Source organism: Scyliorhinus torazame, chromosome 1, assembly GCF_047496885.1.
Source record: "Scyliorhinus torazame isolate Kashiwa2021f chromosome 1, sScyTor2.1, whole genome shotgun sequence".
Taxonomy (NCBI): domain Eukaryota; kingdom Metazoa; phylum Chordata; class Chondrichthyes; order Carcharhiniformes; family Scyliorhinidae; genus Scyliorhinus; species Scyliorhinus torazame.
This window is the reverse complement of record NC_092707.1, coordinates 395,149,718-395,171,509: the sequence shown is the minus strand read 5'-3', so window position 1 is coordinate 395,171,509 and position 21,792 is coordinate 395,149,718. Positions and strand designations below refer to the sequence as shown.

General features: G+C 44.2%; 1 protein-coding gene across 1 annotated transcript in view; it reads left to right on the top strand.

Moving 5' to 3' along the window:
- ints9 (integrator complex subunit 9) overlaps window positions 1-21,792 on the top strand; it is a 58,431-nt gene that overhangs the window by 24,290 nt on the left and 12,349 nt on the right. Inside the window, exons 6-8 of the mRNA XM_072513265.1 lie at window positions 9,382-9,468; window positions 18,452-18,572; window positions 20,973-21,107. Of these exons, the coding sequence (XP_072369366.1) occupies window positions 9,382-9,468; window positions 18,452-18,572; window positions 20,973-21,107 (343 nt within the window). The remainder of the gene's footprint in view (window positions 1-9,381; window positions 9,469-18,451; window positions 18,573-20,972; window positions 21,108-21,792) is intronic.

Below are 21,792 nucleotides of genomic sequence, written 5' to 3'. Positions count from 1 at the left end.
ATGGAGCTGATCATATTACTGAAGTGATGTCAGAGGGTGGGGGGAGCTCACTTCTGCTTTTTTGAGTTTCAGTTTGAGAAGGCAGCTGGGAGTGTCTGTATGTTTTGCTGAGAGCTGCAGGAAGAAACACAGAGCTGGTCTGTTGATGTCTGCAATCCAAAGACTATAAATATATTGAATGTAACCTAATGTGTTCTTATTTTTGAAGGTTTGAAGTCTTTTGGATGGTTAAAGGAACAGTTTGAAGGATTATTTAGTGTTGTAGTCTTTTGAGGTTATCTTTGAAGTAATGGGTGTTAAGATATTCAATGTTTGTTCTTAAAAGGTTAACTTAAGTTCATAGAATAAACATTGTTTTGTTTTAAAAAATATTTGTAGGGCAGCATTGTGGCGCAGTGTGTTAGCCCTGCAGCCATACGGCGCCGAGGTCCCAGGTTCGATCCCGGCTCTGGCTCACTGTCCGTGTGGAGTTTGCACATTCTCCCTGTGTTTGCGTGGGTTTCGCCCGCACAACCCAAAGATGTGCAGGATAGGTGTATTGGCCATGCTAAATTTCCCCTTAATTGGAAAAAATTAATTGGCTACTCTAAATTTATTTTAAAAAACATTTGTCCATTTCTGCTGTATCACACCTGGGGAGTACGCCGTGTGCTCCCCACCCCACAATCTATTAAAAGTTGTGGGTCGGTTGAACTCCATGAAACACTTTTGGGTTCTGTAAACCCGGACCCAATTGGGGGCTCGAGGGGGATAAAAGTCTATCGATTGGATTGGCTTAATGAACTTAAAGATAGTGAGGGTTGAGCATATTGTGGTTGCTTTTCAGGGGTGGTATTTTAATTTAAGTGGGGGGTGTGTTGTGGACAATGGCTTTTTCAGAGGCTCAGAAGTTTTGGGGGTTGGACACAGTAACACGCAATACCTTACGGACAGAGACTAAAAGCAGACTGTTAGATTTGGCAAAAGCATTGCAGTTAACGTTGCCTGGCAAAATGCAAAAAGATGAGGTACTTACAGCGGTAGCTGAGCATTTAAATTTGCCTGAGATACATTCTGACTCATTATAAGGGGCTGTTTAGCACAGGGCTAAATCACTGGCTTTGAAAGCAGACAAAGGCAGGCCAGCAGCATGGTTCAATTCCCGTACCAGCCTCCCCGAACAGGCGCCGGAATGTGGCGACTAGGGGCTTTTCACAGTAACTTCATTGAAGCCTACTTGTGATAAGCGATTTTCATTTTCATTTCATTTTCAAATGGCAAAGCTCCAGTTGCAGCTTAAGCAATTTGAACATGAAAAAGAATTAAAGCAGCTTGACTATGCAATGAGAGAAAAAGAAAAGGAGAGAGAAGAAAGAAACAAAGAAAAAGAAAGACTTAGAGAGGAAAGGGAAAAAGAGAGAGAGTTTGAACTTCATAAAATAGCTATGAAACATGAAAATCAGTTAAAATTGGAAGACGCAAAGGGAAACGTACAGTTGGATGAGATTGATGAGGATAGTGAGACAGAGCGTCATAGTCTGACGTGGTGGGGATCTATTTAAATATGTCCAAGCATTGCCGAGGTTTGATGAGAAGGAGGTAGAAGCCTTTTTCATTTCATTTGAGAAGGTAGCTCAACAAATGAAATGGCCACAGGACATGTGGGTATTACTGATTCAAACACAGCTGGTAGGTAGAGCTAGTGTAGTGTTTGCATCACTACCGGAGGAGGTATCTGGAACGTATGAGGAGGTGAAAAAATCCATCTTAGGTGCATATGAGCTAGTGCCTGAAGCTTACAGACAAAGGTTTAGAAATTTAAGGAAAGAATTTGGTCAAACATACATGGAGTTTGAAAGGTTCAAACAGAGTAATTTTGATAGGTGGATAAGGGCTTTGGAAATAGACCAAACGTATAAAGCTCTCAGAGAAATTATACTTTTGGAGGAGTTTAAAAATTCAATTCCTGATGTAGTGAGAACTCATGTGGAAGAACAGAGGGTTAAAACTGCGAGATTAGCAGCGGAAATGGCAGATGATTATGAATTAGTTCATAAATCAAGGCTTGGTTTCTGACATCAGTTTCAGCCGGTGAGGGATAGAAACTGGGGACATGAGAAATACTCAAGTGGTAACGGTAAAGGTGATCTGATGGGAGACAATAAAGAGAGTGTACCTCAGATTAAAAAAGAAATCCAGGAGGGTGGAAGAGAAATGAAAAGTTTCAAATGTTTTCACTGTAATAAACTAGGCCATGTAAAGTCACAGTGTTGGTGGTTGAAGAAAAGCACTGGGAAGGCTGATGTGGTAAAACAGGATAAGACAGTGGGTTTTGTTAGAGTAGTAAAGGAAAGCCCAAGGGAAGCGAAGGAGGTGCAAACGATTGTACAACCTGTTCAAGAAGTAATTGATAAGAAGGTGCCAGATGTCTTTAAAGAATTTACTTGTGTGGGTAAAGTTTACTCATGTGTATCAGGAGGAGCAGGTAAAGAAGTCACAATTTTAAGAGATACAGGAGCTAGTCAATCTTTAATGGTAAGAGATGAGGAATTATGTAGTTTGGGAAGAATGTTGCCAGAAAAGGTGGTAATATGTGGAATTCCGGGTGAGAGGAGTAGCGTTCCATTATATAAGGTAAGGTTGGAAAGTCCAGTGAAGAGTGGTGAAATGGTAGTAGGAGTAATAGAGAAACTATCTTGTCCAGGAATGCAGCTTATCTTGGGTAATGATATAGCTGGATCGCAAGTGGGAGTGATGCCTACTGTGGTTGATAAGCCAGTGGAAAATCAGACAACTGAAGGGTTGAAGGACGAATATCCTAGGATTTTTCCGGATTGTGTAGTAACAAGGTCGCAAAGTCACAGGTTAAGACAAGAGGATAAATCAAAGAGTGAAGATGAAGTTGAAGTGTAATTATCAGAAACTATTTTTGATCAGATGGTTGAAAAAGAACAAGAACAGGTGGAGGATGAAGCGGATATTTTTAGTTCAGGAAAATTGGCAGACTTACAACAGAAAGATGTAGAAATAAAACGGATATATCAGAAAGCATATACAGAAGAGGAATCTGAGAGTATACCAGAGTGTTATTACCGTAAAAGTGATGTCTTGATGAGAAAATGGAGACCTGTACATATGCAGGCGGATGAAAAGTGGGCAGAAGTTCATCAAGTAGAATTGCAGGTAGGGTATAGAAAGGAGGTGTTGCGAGTGGCACATGAGGTACCAGTGGAAGGTCATTTGTGGATAAGGAAAACGCAAGCTAAAATCCAGAAACATTTTTATTGGCCTGGACTATATAAAGATGTAGGTAAATTTTGTCAATCATGTCACACATGTCAAGTGATAGGAAAACCTCAAGCAGTGATAAAACCAGCTCCCTTAATACCCATTCCAGCATTTGAGGAACCTTTTACAAGGGTCCTAATTGATTGTGTAGGACCGCTTCCTAAAACAAAAAGTGGGAATCAATATCTTTTGACTATAATGGATGTGTCTACTAGGTTTCCAGAGGCCATTCCAGTACGTAATATTACAGCTAAAATGATTGTGGAGGAGTTACTTAAATTCTTTACTAGATATGGACTACCCACAGAAATACAATCGGATCAAGGATCAAATTTTACCACAAAAGTTATTCAAAGAAGTTATGGATAGTTTAGGAATAAAACAATTTAAATCAACTGCGTGCCATCCCGAATCACAGGGAGCGTTAGAAAGGTGGCATCAGACATTAAAGACAATGTTGAGGGCTTATTGTCAAGATTATCCAGAGGATTGGGATAAATGAATTCCATTCGTACTGTTTGCAATTAGGGATGCACCTAATGAGTCAACCAAATTTAGTCCTTTTGAACTAATTTTTGGTTATGAGGTAAGAGGACCACTTAAATTGATTAAAGAAAAATTGGTGGGTGAGAAATCAGAAATTACACTATTGGATTACGTGTCAAATTTTAGGGAACGATTAAATAGAGCAGGTGAATTGGCTAGACGACATTTGAAAGTTGCACAAAATGTGATGAAACGGGTTGCGGACAAGAAATCCAAAGTTCGTAGTTTTGCCAATGGAGATAAAGATTTAGTGTTGTTACCAGTGGTAGGTGAGCCTTTAAAAGCTAGGTTTTGTGGACCGTATCAGATTGAAAGGAAATTAAGTGAGGTGAATTATGTGGTAAAAACACCAGATAGAAGGAAGACTCACTGAGTGTGTCATGTGAATATGCTTAAACGGTACTTTGAAAGGGAAGGAGAGAAAAAGGTGGTTTTAATGATTCTGACTCAAAGTGACGAATCAAATCCAGATGACTGTGAATTTGACATACCTCAAATTAAATTGGAAAATGAGGATGTTCTTAAAAATTGGGATGAATTGTTAAGTTACCTTCCAGAGGAAAAACAAACTGACCTGAAAGAGTTATTGATATCACATGGGCAAGTTTGTAGAGATAAATTGGGAAGTACTAAAATGGCTATACATGGCTATACATGATGTAGATGTGGGAAATGCTGTTCCTATCAAACAATATCCATATAGACTTAATCCTTTAAAATTGGCACAAGTTAACAAAGAGATTGAGAGTATGATTAAAAATGGCATAATTGAAGTGGGTTGCAGCCAATGGAGCTCACCCATAGTGATGGTACCTAAACCAGACGGTACCCAACTGTTGTGTGTGGATTATAGAAAGGTTAATGCAGTTACAGGAACGGACTCTTATCCTATCCCACGTTTGGAGGATTGCATTGAGAAAGTGGAACAATCCGCTTTTATTTCTAAATTGTATTTATTTAAAGGTTACTGGCAGGTACCTTTATCCGAAAGGGCGAAGGAGATTTCAGCTTTTGTGACTCCAGATGGTATATACCAATTCAAAGTTATGCCATTTGGCATGAAAAACGCCCCAGCCACATTTCAACGGTTAACTAATACAATCGTTTCAGGATTCCCCAATTGTGTGGTATACATCGACGATCTGGTAGTTTTCAGCTAGACATGGAAAGAACATTTACATCGTCTGATGGAGTTATTCGATTGACTTCAGGTGGCGGGTTTGGTGATAAACCTAGCCAGAAGTGAATTTGGAAAAGCCCAAATCACTTTCCTTGAGGAGTTTCCGATACCCTCAAGACGAAGGGAAATCATGCGATTTCTTAGCATGAGTGGATTTGACCGAACCTTTGTGCAAAGGATTTGTAGCGTGGTTGCTCCACTGATGGACTTGCTGATGAAACGTCAAAAATTTCAATGGACAGCAGACTTTCAGCAGGCATTTGACTGCCTGAAAGCTGTGGTAACCGATGCTCCTGTATTGGAGAATTGCAAGGGAATCTGTGATCAGATTGAACTGAAGTATCTAACTTTAAAGAGAAATGCCGAGGCGTAGAGGAATGGATAGATTGTGCAGAGACTTTCTTGTTCAAAGAGACTGTCAATTGAGAAGGATTTCGGTTGGAGGAAGAAGAAAGAAGAAAAAAATGGACTATATTATTGTACCTGTTTGCGTGTGTTGTTTTATTTTTGAACCGGTAAAGTGTTTTTACTGCTTTAGCACACTGGGCTAAATCGCTGGCTTTTAAAGCAGACGAAGGCAGGCTAGCAGCACGGTTCGATTCCCGTACCAGCCTCCCCAAACAGGCACCGGTGGCTTTTCACAGTAACTTCATTTGAAGCCTACTTGTGACAATAAGCAATTTTTTATTTTTTTTCATTTCTTAATTGATGGTGCAAAGGTGAAAAATGAAACCATCTTGAAGTTGATGGTTTATTTTTTTTTCTTGGGGGGAGGTGTCATGTGAGAGTACCTTTAAGAAATGGATGTTTAAGCAATGTACCTTTAAAAAATGGAGCTGATCATATTACTGAAGCGATGGCAGAGGGTGGGGGGAGCTGAGCTCACTTCTGCTTCTTTGAGTTTCAGTTTGAGAAGGCAGCTGGGAGTGTCTGTATGTTTTGCTGAGAGCTACAGGAAGAAACATAGAGCTGGTCTGTTGATGTCTGCAATCCAAAGACTATAAATATATTGAATGTAACCTAATGTGTTCTTATATTTGAAGGTTTGAAGTCTTTTGGATGGTTAAAGGAACAGTTTGAAGGATTATTTAGTGTTGTAGTCTTTTGGGGTTATCTTTGAAGTAATGGGTGTTAAGATATTCAATGTTTGTTTTTAAAAGGTTAACTTGAGTTCATAGAATAAACATTGTTTTGTTTTTAAAACCATTTGTCCATTCTGCTGTATCACACCTGGAGAGCAGGCCGTGTGCTTCCCACACCACAATCTATTAAAAGTTGTGGGTCGGTTTAACTCCATGAAACCCTTTGAGGTTCTGTAAACCCGGACCCATAACAGTTGGCTTTCATAGCGAGAGGATTTGATTATAGGAATAGAGATGTTTTACTGTAATTGTATAGGACGTTGGTGAGGCTACACCTGGAGTATTGTGTGCAGTTTTGGTATCCTTATCTGATGAAGGATGTTCTTGCTATGGAGGGAGTGCAGCAAAGGTTTACCGGGCTGATTCCTGGGAAGATGGGACTATCATATGACGACAGACTTAAATCGATTAGGAGAGTGGGAGGGGATCTCATAGAAACTTACAAAATTTTAACAGGATTAGACAGGGTAGATTCAGACAGAATGTTCCAGATGGTGGGGGAATCCAGAACTAGGGCGTCATGGTTTGAGGATAAGGGGTAAATCTTGTAGGACCGAGGTGAGGAGAAATTTCTTCCCCCAGAGAGTGGTGAACCTGTGGAATTCGCTACCACAGAAAGTATTTGAGACCAAAATGTTGTGTGATTTCAAGAAGGAATTGGATATAGCTCTTGGGGCTAAAGGGATCAAGGGATATGGGGGGGAAGGCAGGATCAGCCATGATCATAATGAATGCCAGAGCAGGCTCAAAGACGGTCCGTCTCCATGGAGATTATAAGCTAACGATCGATCGGGTTTCCAAGCTCGACAGGACCCGTGCCTCGGGTCGAAACCGGAACACAAAGTTAGCAGGTGGCCAAACGTTCACTTAAATTGGACATGAGCCACGTCTATCTTTCAACGTGAATTAGACAAACCTTCTCGAAGTATGTTACGATCAACACACACGAGGGCCTGTATGCGTCGACTCGCTCACCCTTCGGGGTCTCGTCAGCATGCGCCATATTCCAATGGATCGTGGAAAACATACTCCAATGGTCACCCAAAGTGGTGGCGTACCTGGTTGATGCCCTGGTCACAGGGGCTTCAGACCAAGTGCACCCAGCGAACCTAGAAGAGGTCTTGCAGAGAGTTTTGAGAGCTGGGGTACACCTGAAGAGGGAAAAATGGATTCTTCAAACAAACAAAGTGACCGACTTGGGGTATTGGGTAGGTAAAAAGGGCTCTCCATCTAGTAGAGGACAATGTGAAGGCTATCAAGGAAGCGCCGGTCTCTCAGAGCATTGCCCTACGTCTGCACCTATAACTGGTGCAGCAACAATACTGCTACACCACTGCCTCCCATGCTTCAGCAGGTCTAGCAGCATCTATGGAGAGTTAATGTTTCGAGTCCAATATGACTTCTTCAGAGCCAAAGATTTAGTCCAATGTCACAACAAAGAACAAAGAAATGTACAGCACAGGAACAGGCCCTTCGGCCCTCCAAGCCCGTGCCGACCATGCTGCCCGACTAAACTACAATCTTCTACACTTCCTGGGTCTGTGTCCCTCTATTCCCATCCTATTCATGTATTTGTCAAGATGCCCCTTAAATGTCACTATCGTCCCTGCTTCCACCACCTCCTCCGGTAGCGAGTTCCAGGCACCCACTACCCTCTGCGTAAAAAACTTGCCTCGTACATCTACTCTAAACCTTGCCCCTCTCACCTTAAACCTATGCCCCCTAGTAATTGACCCCTCTACCCTGGGTAAAAGCCTCTGACTATCCACTCTGTCTTATGCCCCTCATAATTTTGTATACCTCTATCAGGTCTCCCCTCAACCTCCTTCGTTCCAGTGAGAACAAACCGAGTTTATTCAACCGTTCCTCATAGCTAATGCCCTCCATACCAGGCAACATTCTGGTAAATCTCTTCTGCACGCTCTCTAAAGCCTCCACATCCTTCTGGTAGTGTGGCGACCAGAATTGAACACTATACTCCAAGTGTGGCCGAACTAAGGTTCTATACAGCTGCAACATGACTTGCCAATTCTTATACTCAATGCCCCGGCCAATGAAGGCAAGCATGCCGTATGCCTTCTTGACTACCTTCTCCACCTGTGTTGCCCCTTTCAATGACCTGTGGACCTGTACTCCTAGATCTCTTTGACTTTCAATACTCTTGAGGGTTCTACCATTCACTGTATATTCCCTACCTGCATTAGACCTTCCAAAATGCATTACCTCACATTTGTCCGGATTAAACTCCATCTGCCATCTCTCCGCCCAAGTCTCCAAACAATCTAAATCCTGCTGTATCCTCCGACAGTCCTCATCGCTATCCGCAATTCCACCAACCTTTGTGTCGTCTGCAAACTTACTAATCAGACCAGTTACATTTTCCTCCAAATCATTTATATATACTACAAAGAGCAAAGGTCCCAGCACTGATCCCTGTGGAACACCACTGGTCACAGCCCTCCAATTAGAAAAGCATCCTTCCATTGCTACTCTCTGCCTTCTATGACCTAGTCAGTTCTGTATCCACCTTGCCAGCTCACCCCTGATCCCGTGTGACTTCACCTTTTGTACTAGTCTACCATGGGGGACCTTGTCAAAGGCCTTACTGAAGTCCATATAGACAACATCCACTGCCCTACCTGCATCAATCATCTTAGTGACCTCCTCGAAAAACTCTATCAAGTTAGTGAGACACGACCTCCCCTTCACAAAACCATGCTGCCTCTCACTAATACGTCCATTTGCTTCCAAATGGGAGTAGATCCTGTCTCGAAGAATTTTCTCCAGTAATTTCCCTACCACTGAAGTAAGGCTCACCAGCCTGTAGTTCCCTGGATTATCCTTGCTACCCTTCTTAAACAGAGGAACAACATTGGCTATTCTCCAGTCCTCCGGGACATCCCCTGAAGACACAGCTCATCTCCACAATGAAAACCTCTAATGACTGCTAAACCTTGACCTCTGATGACGTATCTCATGATTAATACACCATTCTATTCTGTTTTTATTATGTTTTGTATTTTTATATTTTAGTTGGAATGATTGATTGTAAAACTGACTTCATTTTGGCCCTGGGCCCCGATAAAAGTTGATTTTTAAAATAAATACCCCTTTGATTATTATTTTTTATTCATTGCCCCCGATATGAATATAATGGTGTGTTGTGCCTGACTCAGTTTAGCACATTTCCATTCTGTTTAAGTCACTGATGTTTCAAGTGTTAGATATTTCTTCTGTTTTCAACAGGCTTCTCATGGAAGAGCTGGTGAACTTTATGGAGCGTGTACCCAAGCCACAGTCTGCCACCTACTGGAAGAACCGAGAAATGCTCAGGTACAATGGCGAACACAACTATTTCTGGCTAAGAGTTTCTGTCCACTGTTCTATCGTTTGTCACTTTTGTTTCTTGATGAGATTTTCTGCAGCCATAAGCCCAGTATTATGAATGTTAACAGCTTTTACTGTTTATCAACCTGCAGATGTTTATCAATTTATTCTCCTTTTTATTTAATTGTTTTACGTTTGTAAGTTATAGCAAGTGTTCCTTGTCCACTTAGTAACCAGGAGCACAGGTTACAAAAAACACAACTCTGATATTATGGTGAGGAAATGATTGTGGAAAGTTACATGGAATAACCCCAAATGTTCTGAGCAACAGTCTATTACAACATGTGGAGATTAACTGGAGCAGCCATGTAAATACCGTGGCTGCAATGTGTACCATCTACAACCAGGGTGTCCAAATTCTATGTGTTAGGAGCCGCATTTCAATGCTTTTCTCACTCACTGGTCCAGTAGGAGAGGCAGGGATGCCCATTCTCCCTGTTGCTCTTTGCCCTGGCAATAGAGCCACTGGCAAAGGCGCTTAGTGTCGGGGGTAGTGGCGGAGGGGGGTGGTTGTGGAGCACAGGGTCTCGCTATATGCAGACGATCTGTTGCTTTACATATCAGACCCATTGGAAGGTATTGGGGGATAATAATCTTTATTGTCACAAGTAGGCTTACATTAACACTGCAATGAAGTTACTGTGAAAAGCCCCTAGTCGCCACATTCCGGCGCCTGTTCGGGTACACAGCGGAAGCATTCAGAATGTCCAAATTACCTTTATTTTTTATAAATTTAGAGTACCCAATTATTTATTTTTCCAATTAAGGGCAATTTAGCGTGACCAATCCACCTACGCTGCACATCTTTGGGTTGTGGGGGCGAAACCCACGCAGACACGGGGTGAATGTGCAAACTCCACACGGACAGTGACCCAGAGCCGGGATTGAACCTGGGACCTTGGCGCCGTGAGGCAGCAGTGCTAACCACTGCGCCACCATGCTGCCCGAGTGAGGTTTTCTGATCCAGGCGAGGGGCAGGAAAGGAGGTTGGGCGAGCTGCCGTTTAAGGTGGTGGGGGTGAGTTTCAGGTATCTGGGCATCCAGGTGTCACTGGGATGGGAGCAGCTACATAAATAGAATTTGGCATGGCTGATGGAGCAGATGAAGGAGGTTTTAAGAGGTGGGACGTGCTCCCGCTGTCGTTGGCGGGGTGGGTGCAGTCGGTGAAGATGACGATACTCCTGAGGTTTTTATTCGTGTTCCAGAACTTTCCAATTTTTATTCCAAAGGCCGCCTTTAGGAAGATTAATGCATTGATGTTGGGGTTTGTGTAGGTAGCGAAAGCTCCATGTGTGAAGAAGGTGCTGCTGGAGCTGGGCCTTGCCAAATTAGATGAACTACTACTGGGCAGCAAAAAAGCCATGGTCAGGAAATGGGTAGTGGGGGAGGGGTCGGTGTGGGAGCGGATGGAGGCAGCCTCTTGTAAGGACGATAGCTTTGTGGCCCAGTTGACGGCGCCTCTGCCGTTCTCGCCGGCCAGGTACTCCACAAGCCCTAAGGGTGTGGGGACAATGGCGGCAGCACCTGAGGCTGGAGGGTGCCTCAGTTTGGGCACTGATTTGCGGGAATCACAGGGGTTGCTCCGGGGGGGGGGCTGGACGCAGGTTCGGGGGGGTGGCAACGGCGGCCATTAGCGGTTTGGAAACCTATTTGTGGAGCTTGGAGAGGTTGGTAGAGGAGTATGAGCTGTCCAGTGAGAATGGGTTCCGATACTTGGAGGTGGGGGATTATGTGAGGAAACAGGTGCCCTCCTTTCCTGACCTGCGGCCCCCAGGGAGTTCCTTAAGTTGGAAAAAATCAAGTTCGCCTTGAGAGGGACTGCGGAGGGGTTTGCCCAGAGATGGAAACCGTTTAATGACTTCTTCAAGGATAGTTAAGAAAGGAGGAGAGGACTCTGGGCTTGAACAAGGAGGCACAGTGGGTGGGGCGCATTAGAGGCTTTTCACAGTAACTTCATTGAAGCCTACTTGTGACAATCAGCGGTTTTTATTATTATTATTATTATATAGACCTTAATAAAAACATTTTTTTTTAAAAGAGAGGTATTGAGGTTTCTAAAGTCAGCCATAAAAGCTGCGTCCAGTTGAACACGGCCATTTGTACATGAGGAAATTGAAAACTCATTCAAGCTCCATATATTTTCTTTCCTTTCTTCTCCTGAGGCTTTCATTCTTACCCCTTTCACCATCTGTGTGTCTCACTGCCTCCGCGTGCCATTGTCCACAGAGAGGTTGAGGCAGTAACATGTCCCTGATGTACTGCCGTTGTTTCTCTGAAACTTCTGGGTGGCGTAAGATCGCCCACGTTAATCCTTTGTATGGAAATAGCTTTTCTCTGCACAGCATGTTTTAAAACAAATTCTTTCGTGATGTGGGTGTCGCTGGCAAGGCCTGCATTTTTACCCAGTCCTAATTGCCCTGGAACCGAATGGCTTACCAGGCAGTTTAAGAGTCAACCACATTGCTGTGGGTCTGGAGTCACATGGAGGCCAGACCAGGTAAGGATGGCAGATTTCCTTCCCTAAAGGGCACTAATGAACCAAATGGGTTCACATTACTTCCTTCCTCAGCACCATATGCCCTTCGCTGTACAAGCACCGGCTCAAGACCTTGGGACTCTATTCTGCGTGGGTCCAGATCCCCGTAAAATATCAGTCTTGAATACAATAAAAATGTTTTCGTGTTACAGTTCCCAATTCTCAGACACAAACTGCCTGCGATAAAGTAGGACTGACCAGATTGAAACGTTTGTCTCTCAACGTCACAACAAGCCAGCTTTAAAAAAAACACAGCTAAACTCGTAAACTTAAATTAAACTAATTAATTAATTAGAGATGGCTGGTCAGGTGATGTGCTTGAGCTGCTTGATGTGGGAGCTGGCAGATCCCATTGCGAGCTGCAGCGACCACATCTGCAGTAAGTGTTGGCTGCTCGAAGAGCTCCGGCTCAGAGTTGATGAGCTGGAGTCTGAGCTTCAAACACTGAGGCACATCCGGGAGGGGGAGACTTACCTGGACACTGTGTTTCAGGAGGCAGTCACACCTGTCAGAGTAAGTAGTTTAAATCCTGCCAGTGGCCATGGACAGCAGGGTGTGACTGCAAGTCAGGCAGGTAAAGGGAACCAGCAGTCAGGAACTCAGGAGCCTCAGCCCTTGACCCTGTCCAACAGGTATGAGGCACTTGCTCCCTGTGTGGATGGCGAACAGGGCTGCAGGAAGGATGAGTCAGCTGACCAAGGCACCATGGTTCAGCAGGCCATTCAAGGGGAGGGAGTAAATAGGCAAGTTGTAGTTGTAGGGGATTCTATTATCAGGGGGATAGATAGTATCCTTTGTGAGCGGGATAAAGAGTCCCGCATGATATGTTGCCTGCCCGGTGCTAGGGTGCGGGACATCTCTGACCGGCTTGAAAGGACACTGGAGCGGGAGGGGGAGGATCCAGTTGTTGTGGTCCATGTCGGTACCAACAACATAGGCAAGTCTAGGAAAGAGGACCTGTTTAGAGATTATAAAGAGCTAGGATTCAAATTAAAAAAAACAGGTCCTCAAGGGTCATAATCTCCGGATTGCTGCCCGAGCCACGTGCAAATTGGCATAGGGAGGTAAGAATAAGGGAAGTTAACACGTGGCTGAAAGAGTGGTGTGGGAAAGAGGGGTTCCTTTTCATGGGACACTGGCATCAGTTTTGGGACAGGGGGGACCTATACCGTTGGGATGGTCTCCACCTGAACCGAGCTGGGACCAGTGTTCTGGTGAAAAGAGTAAATAGGGTGGTCAATAGGACTTTAAACTAGAGATTGGGGGGGAAGGGAAAGTCAGGGAACCAAGAGGAGAAGTAATCGGTGGGAAGCGTAGCTGCTTAGGAATACAAAAAAGCACGAAAAGACCAAACTCAGGAGAGGTTACGATAGTCCCCATCTCACAAAATATGACACAGTGTATGGAAAGGCTCAGTAAACCAAGGTCCAGCACACTAAGAAAACAAAAAGGGACGGTCAATAGAGAATTAAAGGTGCTATATTTAAATGCGCGCAGTGTACGGAACAAGGTAGATGAGCTTGTGGCCCAGATTGTGACTATCAGGTATGATGTGGTAGGCATCACAGAGACGTGGTTGCAGGGGGTTCAGGACTGGCATTTAAACATCCAGGGATTCACAACCTATCGAAAAGACAGAGAGGTGGGCAGAGGGGGCGGGGTTGCCTTGTTAATTAGGAATGAAATTAAATCAATAGCACTAAACGACATAGGGTCAGATGATGTGGAGTCTGTGTGGGTAGAGTTGAGGAACCACAAAGGCAAAAAAACCATAATGGGAGTTATGTACAGGCCTCCTAACAGTGGTCAGGACCAGGGGCACAAAATGCACCACAAAATAGAAAGGGCATGTCAGAAAGGCAAGGTCACAGTGATCATGGGGGACTTCAATATGCAGGTGGACTGGGTAAATAATGCTGCCAGTGGACCCAAAGAAAAGGAATTCATTGAATGTTTACAGGAGGGCTTTTTGGAACAGCTTGTGATGGAGCCCACGAGGGAACAGGCCATTCTGGACTTAGTGTTATGTAATGAGCCAGACTTGATTAAAGATCTTAAAGTAAGGGAACACTTAGGAGGCAGTGATCATAATATGGTAGAATTCAATCTCCAATTTGAAAGAAAGAAGGTAGAATCAGATGTAAAGGTGTTACAGTTAAATAAAGGTAACTACAGGGGCATGAGGCGGATTGGAAATTAGCAAACGTGACACCACTGTTTAAAAAAGGAGGTAGGCAGAAAGCGGGTAATTATAGGCCAGTGAGCTTAACTTCGGTAGTAGGGAAGATGCTGGAATCTATCATCAAGGAAGAAATAGCGAGGCATCTGGATGGAAATTGTCCCATTGGACAGACGCAGCATGGGTTCATAAAGGGCAGGTCGTGCCTAACTAATTTAGTGGAATTTTTTGAGGACGTTAACAGTGCGGTAGACATTGGGGAGTCAATGGATGTGGTATATCTAGATTTCCAGAAAGCCTTTGACAAGGTGCCACACAAAAGGTTGCTGCATAAGATAAAGATGCATGGTATTAAGGGGAAAGTAGTAGCATGGATAGAGGATTGGTTAATTAATAGAAAGCAAAGAGTGGGGATAAATGGGTGTTTCTCTGGTTGGCAATCAGTAGCTAGTGGTGTCCCTCAGGGATCAGTGTTGGGCCCACAACTGTTCACAATTTACATAGATGATTTGGAGTTGGGGACCAAGGGCAATGTGTCCAAGTTTGCAGACGACACTAAGATAAGTGGTAAAGCAAAAAGTGCAGAGGATACTGGAAGTCTGCAGAGGGACTTGGATAGGCTAAGTGAATGGGCTAGGGTCTGGCAGATGGAATACAATGTTGACAAATGTGAGGTTATCCATTTTGGTAGGAATAACAGCAAAAGGGATTATTATTTAAATGATAAAATATTAAAACATGCTGCTGTGCAGAGAGACCTGGGTGTGCTAGTGCATGAGTCGCAAAAAGTTGGTTTTCAGGTGCAACAGGTGATTAAGAAGGCAAATGGAATTTTGACCTTCATTGCTAGAGGGGTGGAGTTTAAGACTAGGGAGGTTCTGCTGCAATTGTATAAGGTGTTAGTGAGGCCACACCTGGAGTATTGTGTTCAGTTTTGGTCTCCTTACTTGAGAAAGGACGTACTGGCACTGGAGGGTGTGCAGAGGAGATTCACTAGGTTAATCCCAGAGCTGAAGGGGTTGGATTACAAGGAGAGGTTGAGTAGACTGGGACTGTACTCGTTGGAATTTAGAAGGATGAGGGGGGATCTTATAGAAACATGTAAGATTATGAAGGGAATAGATAGGATAGATGCGGGCAGGTTGTTTCCACTGGCGGGTGAAAGCAGAACTAGGGGGCATAGCCTCAAAATAAGGGGAAGTAGATTTAGGACTGAGTTTAAGAGGAACTTCTTCACCCAAAGGGTTGTGAATCTATGGAATTCCTTGCCCAGTGAAGCAGTAGAGGCTCATTCATTAAATGTTTTTAAGATAAAGATAGATAGTTTTTTGAAGAATAAAGGGATTAAGGGTTATGGTGTTCGGGCCGGAAAGTGGAGCTGAGTCCACAAAAGATCAGCCATGATCTCATTGAATGGTGGAGCAGGCTCGAGGGGCTAGATGGCCTACTCCTGCTCCTAGTTCTTATGAGGGAGGAACTGACGAAAATCGACTGGGAGCAGAGCCTAGTGGGAAAGACAGTAGAACAGCAATGGCAGGAGTTTCTGGGAGTAATTGAGGACACAGTACAGAGGTTCATCCCAAAGAAAAGAAAGGTTATCAGAGGGGGGATTAGGCAGCCATGGCTGACAAAGGAAGTTAGGGAATGCATCAAAGCAAAAGAGAAAGCCTATAATGTGGCAAAGAGTAGTGGGAAGCCAGAAGATTGGGAAGGCTACAAAAAACAAACAGGGTAACAAAGAGAGAAATAAGGAAAGAGAGGATCAAATATGAAGGTAGGCTAGCCAGTAACATTAGGAATGATAGTAAAAGTTTCTTTAAATACATTAAAAACAAACGGGAGGCAAAAGTAGACATTGGGCCGCTCCAAAATGACGCTGGTAATCTAGTGATGGGAGACGAGGAAATAACTGAGGAACTAAATAAGTACTTTGCGTCAGTCTTCACAGTAGAAGACATGAGTAATATCCCAACAATTCAGGAGAGTCAGGGGGCAGAGTTGAATATGGTAGCCATGAGAAAGTGCTAGAGAAACTAAGAGGTCTAAAAATTGATAAATTTCCGGGCCCAGATGGGCTACATCCTAGAGTTCTAAAGGAGATAGCTGAAGAAATAGTGAAGGCGTTAGTTATGATCTTTCAAAAGTCACTGGAGTCAGGGAAAGTCCCAGAGGATTGGAAAATCGCTGTTGTAACCCCCCTGTTCAAGAAGGGAACAAGGAAAAAGATGGAAAATTATAGGCCAATTAGCCTAACCTCAGTTGTTGGCAAGATTCTAGAATCCATTGTTAAAGATGAGATTTCTAAATTCTTGGAAGTGCAGGGTCAGATTAGGACAAGTCAGCATGGATTTAGTAAGGGGAGGTCGTGCCTGACAAACCTGTTAGAGTTCTTTGAAGAGATAACAAATAGGTTAGACCAAGGAGAGCCAATGGATGTTATCTATCTTGACTTCCAAAAGGCCTTTGATAAGGTGCCTCACGGGAGACTGCTGAGTAACATAAGGGCCCATGGTATTCGAGGCAAGGTACTAACATGGATTGATGATTGGCTGTCAGGCAGAAGGCAGAGAGTTGGGATAAAAGGTTATTTTTCGGAATGGCAACCGGTGACGAGTGGTGTCCCACAGGGTTCAGTGTTGGGGCCACAGCTGTTCTCTTTGTATATTAACGATCTAGATGACGGGACTGGGGGAATTCTGGCTAAGTTTGCCGATGGTACAAAGATAGGTGGAGGGGCAGGCAGTATTGAGGAGGTGGGGAGGCTGCAGAAAGATTTAGACCGTTTAGGAGAGTGGTCCAAGAAATGGCTGATGAAATTCAACGTGGGCAAGTGCGAGGTCTTGCACTTTGGAAAAAAGAATAGAGGCATGGACTATTTTCTAAACGGTGACAAAATTCATAATGCTGAAGTGCAAAGGGACTTGGGAGTCCTAGTCCTGGATTCTCTAAAGGTAAACTTGCAGGTTGAGTCCGTAATTAAGAAAGCAAATGCAATGTTGTCATTTATCTCAAGAGGCTTGCAATATAAAAGCAGGGATGTACTTCTGAAGCTTTATAAAGCATTAGTTAGGCCCCATTTAGAATACTGTGAGCAATTTTGGGCCCCGCACCTCAGGAAGGACATACTGGCACTGGAGCGGGTCCAGCGGAGATTCACACGGATGATCCCAGGAATGGTAGGCCTAACATACGATGAACGTCTGAGGATCCTGGGATTATATTCATTGGAGTTTAGGAGGTTGAGGGTAGATCTAGTAGAAACTTACAAGATAATGAATGGCTTAGATAGGGTGGACGTTGGAAGTTGTTTCCATTCGCAGGGGAGACTAGGACCTGGGGGCACAGCTTTAGAATAAAAGGGAGTCACTTTAGAACAGAGATGAGGAGAAATGTCTTCAGCCAGAGAGTGGTGGGCCTGTGGAATTCATTGCCACAGAGGGCGGTGGAGGCCGGGACGTTGAGTGTCTTTAAGACAGAAGTTGATAAATTCTTGATTTCTCGAGGAATTAAGGGCTATGGAGAGAGAGCGGGTAAATGGAGTTGAAATCGGCCGTGATTGAATGGTGGAGTGGACTCGATGGGCCGAATGGCCTTACTCCCGCTCCTATGTCTTATGGTCTTTCAATTTTTTTGTTTAATCTTCCCTGGGCTATGGGTGTCACTGGCAAACTGACCATTCGTTGTCCATCTTTAGTTTTTCTTGCCAGCAGTTAAGAGTCAACCACATTGGTGCGGGTCTGGAGTCGCATGTAGACCAGGACCACTGAAGAGATAGGTCCTTACAACAATCAACGATAGTTTCATGATCATCATTACCGAGACTAGTTCCCAATTCCAAATTTTATCAGTTGAATTTAAATTGCGCCAGCTGCCCTGATGGGGATTTGAACCTGTGTCCCCAGAGAATTTGCCTGTTTGACTGGATTACTATTCCAGTGACATTTCCACGATGCCACCATCTCCCCACCATCTTGGTTCAGCATGTGCTCCGTATTAAAACCTCCTCCACACCTCTTTATCGGACCCCATCATATCCTTCTGTTCCTTCCTCTCTATTTATCTCACTTTCCGTTTAAGTGGAGTTATACTGTTCAACTCGACTATTCCTTGTGATTGATTGGGAGTCTTGGGTTTTAACCATACCCTGGGTAAAGAGCTTTCTCTAGAATTCTATCTTATTATTCCTCAAGGTGTTCCCCTGCTTCTGTCTACAGGCTCTTACCTGCACCTCTGAAGGATGCGGTGGAGGTTTTGACCTGGAAACGGTGTTACACAATGCAGGAAGTCAACTTGGCCCTAAGCAAGGTTCAGCTTGTAGGATACTCTCAGAAAATAGTAAGTACCGATTCACCATTAAAGTAATGACTAAACGTCCGGGGTGAGGGAAACACAATGGTGAGAATGCAGAGCAAAGTTGTCAACAGCTGAAACAAAAGCTGGGTTAACATCGTGGGTAAGAGGGCGGCACGGTGACGCAGTGGTTAGCACTGCTGCCTCACGGCGCCACGGTCCCAGGTTCGATCCTGGCCCCGGGTCACTGTCCGTGTGGAGTTTGCACGTTCTCCTCGTGTTTGCATGGGTCTCACTCCCACAACCCAAAGATGTGCAGATAGGTGGACTGGCCACAATAAATTGCCCCTTAATTGGAAAAAAAAGAATTGGGTACTCTAAATTTATAAAAAGTAACATTGTGGGTAAGACCCTTCAGCGCAGTATTTTGCTTTGACATTTGGTTACCAGCATTTGTAGTTTTGATGTTTTGTTTTGTGTCTTTTCTCCTTTAGTATTATTTCCTGGGTGACAAACTTTGCTGACCAAAACATTCCATCCAGTTAGTAGCTAGATTTACCAGGAAGGTGGATACATCCTCTCTTGAGATAGTTAGTTGACAAATAGATAATTTTTGTATGCAAGATGATGATAGAATTGGGAGAGACGTACTGCCACACCTCCACTTACTGGCCAGAGCCTGCATCACAATGCAGTCGACATTGCAAATGGTGAAAGAGCAGCAGGACTCAATCATGACAACAGGTTGCATTTGTATAGTTCCTTTAACATAAGTAAAACATTCCATAATAACTAGATGTACGTGTCTCTGGAAGTTTTTTTGATCTTATGTTGGTCAATCTCCTATGATATTGCAGTCAAACCCAAGTATAATCCTCAATTGAAAAAGGACCAGTGTGTATAGATATAACCCAGTCGCCATTGTAAAGTCGTAGAAATTCTGTCCTTATTTCTGCACATTCAGTCAGGTTTGCTGCCGACGTTACACATGCGCGGTTCTCCACCATGCTTACTCTTTTAGCGCAGGTCTGTGTTGGCGGAGAAAAAAATATCGAGACACGGTGTACAAGAAGTAATAGGAATTTTCTCCATTTCCGCTTCATCACAGATGGAACAAAGTTTCCAAAACTGGAGTGGATGAGGGGGCAGGGGTGGTAGTGAGGACCTACGACATTTAAAGCTTTGACGTTGATGCATTTAGATGCATTCAGTTAGATTACGAATCTGTCCCAATTAATCAATACTAAATGACCTGTGTGTAATCAAGACATTAACTGCATTTCAACTGAGCACAGTGACGTTCGCGTGGATCAGTGCACACGTGCCATTTTGCATTGGCAGGAGACACAATGTATAAACTTCCATGTCAACATTTATAATGCAGGTGGCAGCACAGTGGCACAGTGGTTAGCAGCACAGCACCGCTGCCTCACGGCGCAGAGGTCCCAGGTTCGACCCCGGTCAATGTCCGTGTGGAGTTTGCACATCCTCCCCTTGTCCGCGTGGGTCTCACCCCACAACCCAAAGATGTGCAGGGTAGGTGGATTGACCACGCTAAACTGCCCCTTAATTGGAAATTTTAAAAAAACATTTAAAATGCATGCTGCATGTGTAAATATGTCACGCTGCAGTTACACCATCCCACCAGTCATGGTGCTTAAGCAGTTCCACTTTCAAGAAGGTGTAATGAGAGAGTGACCAGTTTACAATATTAAGTGTGGAAATTGGAGTTAATAATGATGAAAGTTGACCAGAATTGCATACAAATGTAAGATTGCTATGTTCGTGTGATTTCCAACATCCACAGTATTTTTATTCCATATATATGAAATGAAAATCGCTTATTGTCACAAGTAGGCTTCAAATGAAGTTACTGTGAAAAGCCCCTAGTCGCCACATTCCGGCACCTGTTCAGGGAGGCTGGCACGGGAATTGAACCCGCGCTGCTTGGCCTGCTTTAAAAGCCAGCTATTTAGCCCTGTGCTAAACCAGCCCTTTATGTTTATTTCTGCAGGAAGCTAGCTGAACCAACTTTCTCTTGATTGCGAGTATGGCAAAGAAAATATTTCTATTGATAGTCTGAATAAGAACGAAGCAATGAGGGTTAATAGCTGGTGCCTGAATTTGGAGAACTACAATTGACCTCTGCACCCCTATACTGTGGAGGGAGAAGATCAGCCAGATTCTAGTTGCTGATCACTATCCAAATTAATGCAGCTGGAAGATGTGTGGGTGCGGGTTTCAGATGAGGACATCTATGAAGATTCCATGGTAGAATAGCCCATCAATATTCCCTGTCTTAGCTCACAGGGTAATTAATCACGACTCTCAGAAAGTGGGGAGCAGGATCGGGAGAGAAATTGAGGAGTGGGATTAGAATGTGTTTTAAAGATTACTTTTTAAAATGCCTTTATTTGAGTTCTGTTCTTTTCTGTGGAATACCAGGAGCTCTTTGGTGCCGTACAGATCACTCCACTTAGTTCAGGCTACTGTCTGGGCAGTTCTAATTGGATCATCCAGTCGCACTACGAGAAAGTGGCCTACGTGTCTGGGTCCTCGCTACTCACCACTCATCCACAGGTAACTATTCCCTCTTTCCTCATCCTCACCGTTAGTGGCAGAGCCCTGAAAAGCTCAACGTTTATATAGTGCTTGTAACACCGCCAAATGCCCCAAGGAGCTTCACGAATAAAAGCATTTTGATGTGGGAGGAGGGGCTGGGGAGGAGATAGGATGGGGACTCTGGTGTGAGGTGATGCGGCGGGTGAACGCGACCTCCTCCTGTGCAAGCATGAGTTTGATGGAATTTAAAGTGGTGCATAGGGTCCACGTGACCCGGGCTCGGATGGGTCTATTTTTCGGGGGTAGCAGGTGAATGTGAGAAGTGTGAATGGAGGCCAGCGAATCAAGTCCACATGGTCCGGGGATGCGAGGGATTGGAGAGCTATTGGGAGGGGGTGTTTGAGAACCTATTAGGGATAATAAGACTTGAGGTGAAGCCGGACCCTATTGTGGCGATCTTTGGGGTTTCGGAGGTGTCGGAGCTGCTGGAGGGGAAAGGGGCCGATGTCGATCCTTCGCCTCTGATTGCCCGGCAAAGGTTACTTTTTAATCAGAGGTTGGTTACGTCACCGGGGGTTGCGGCTTGGCTGGGGGTTTTATGAGTTTCTCAGGCTGGCGAAGATCAAATTTGTCTGAAGGGGGTCGGAAGAGGGCTTTGAGGTACAGTGGAGGCCGTTCATGGCTATATTTGAGGAGCTGTTCG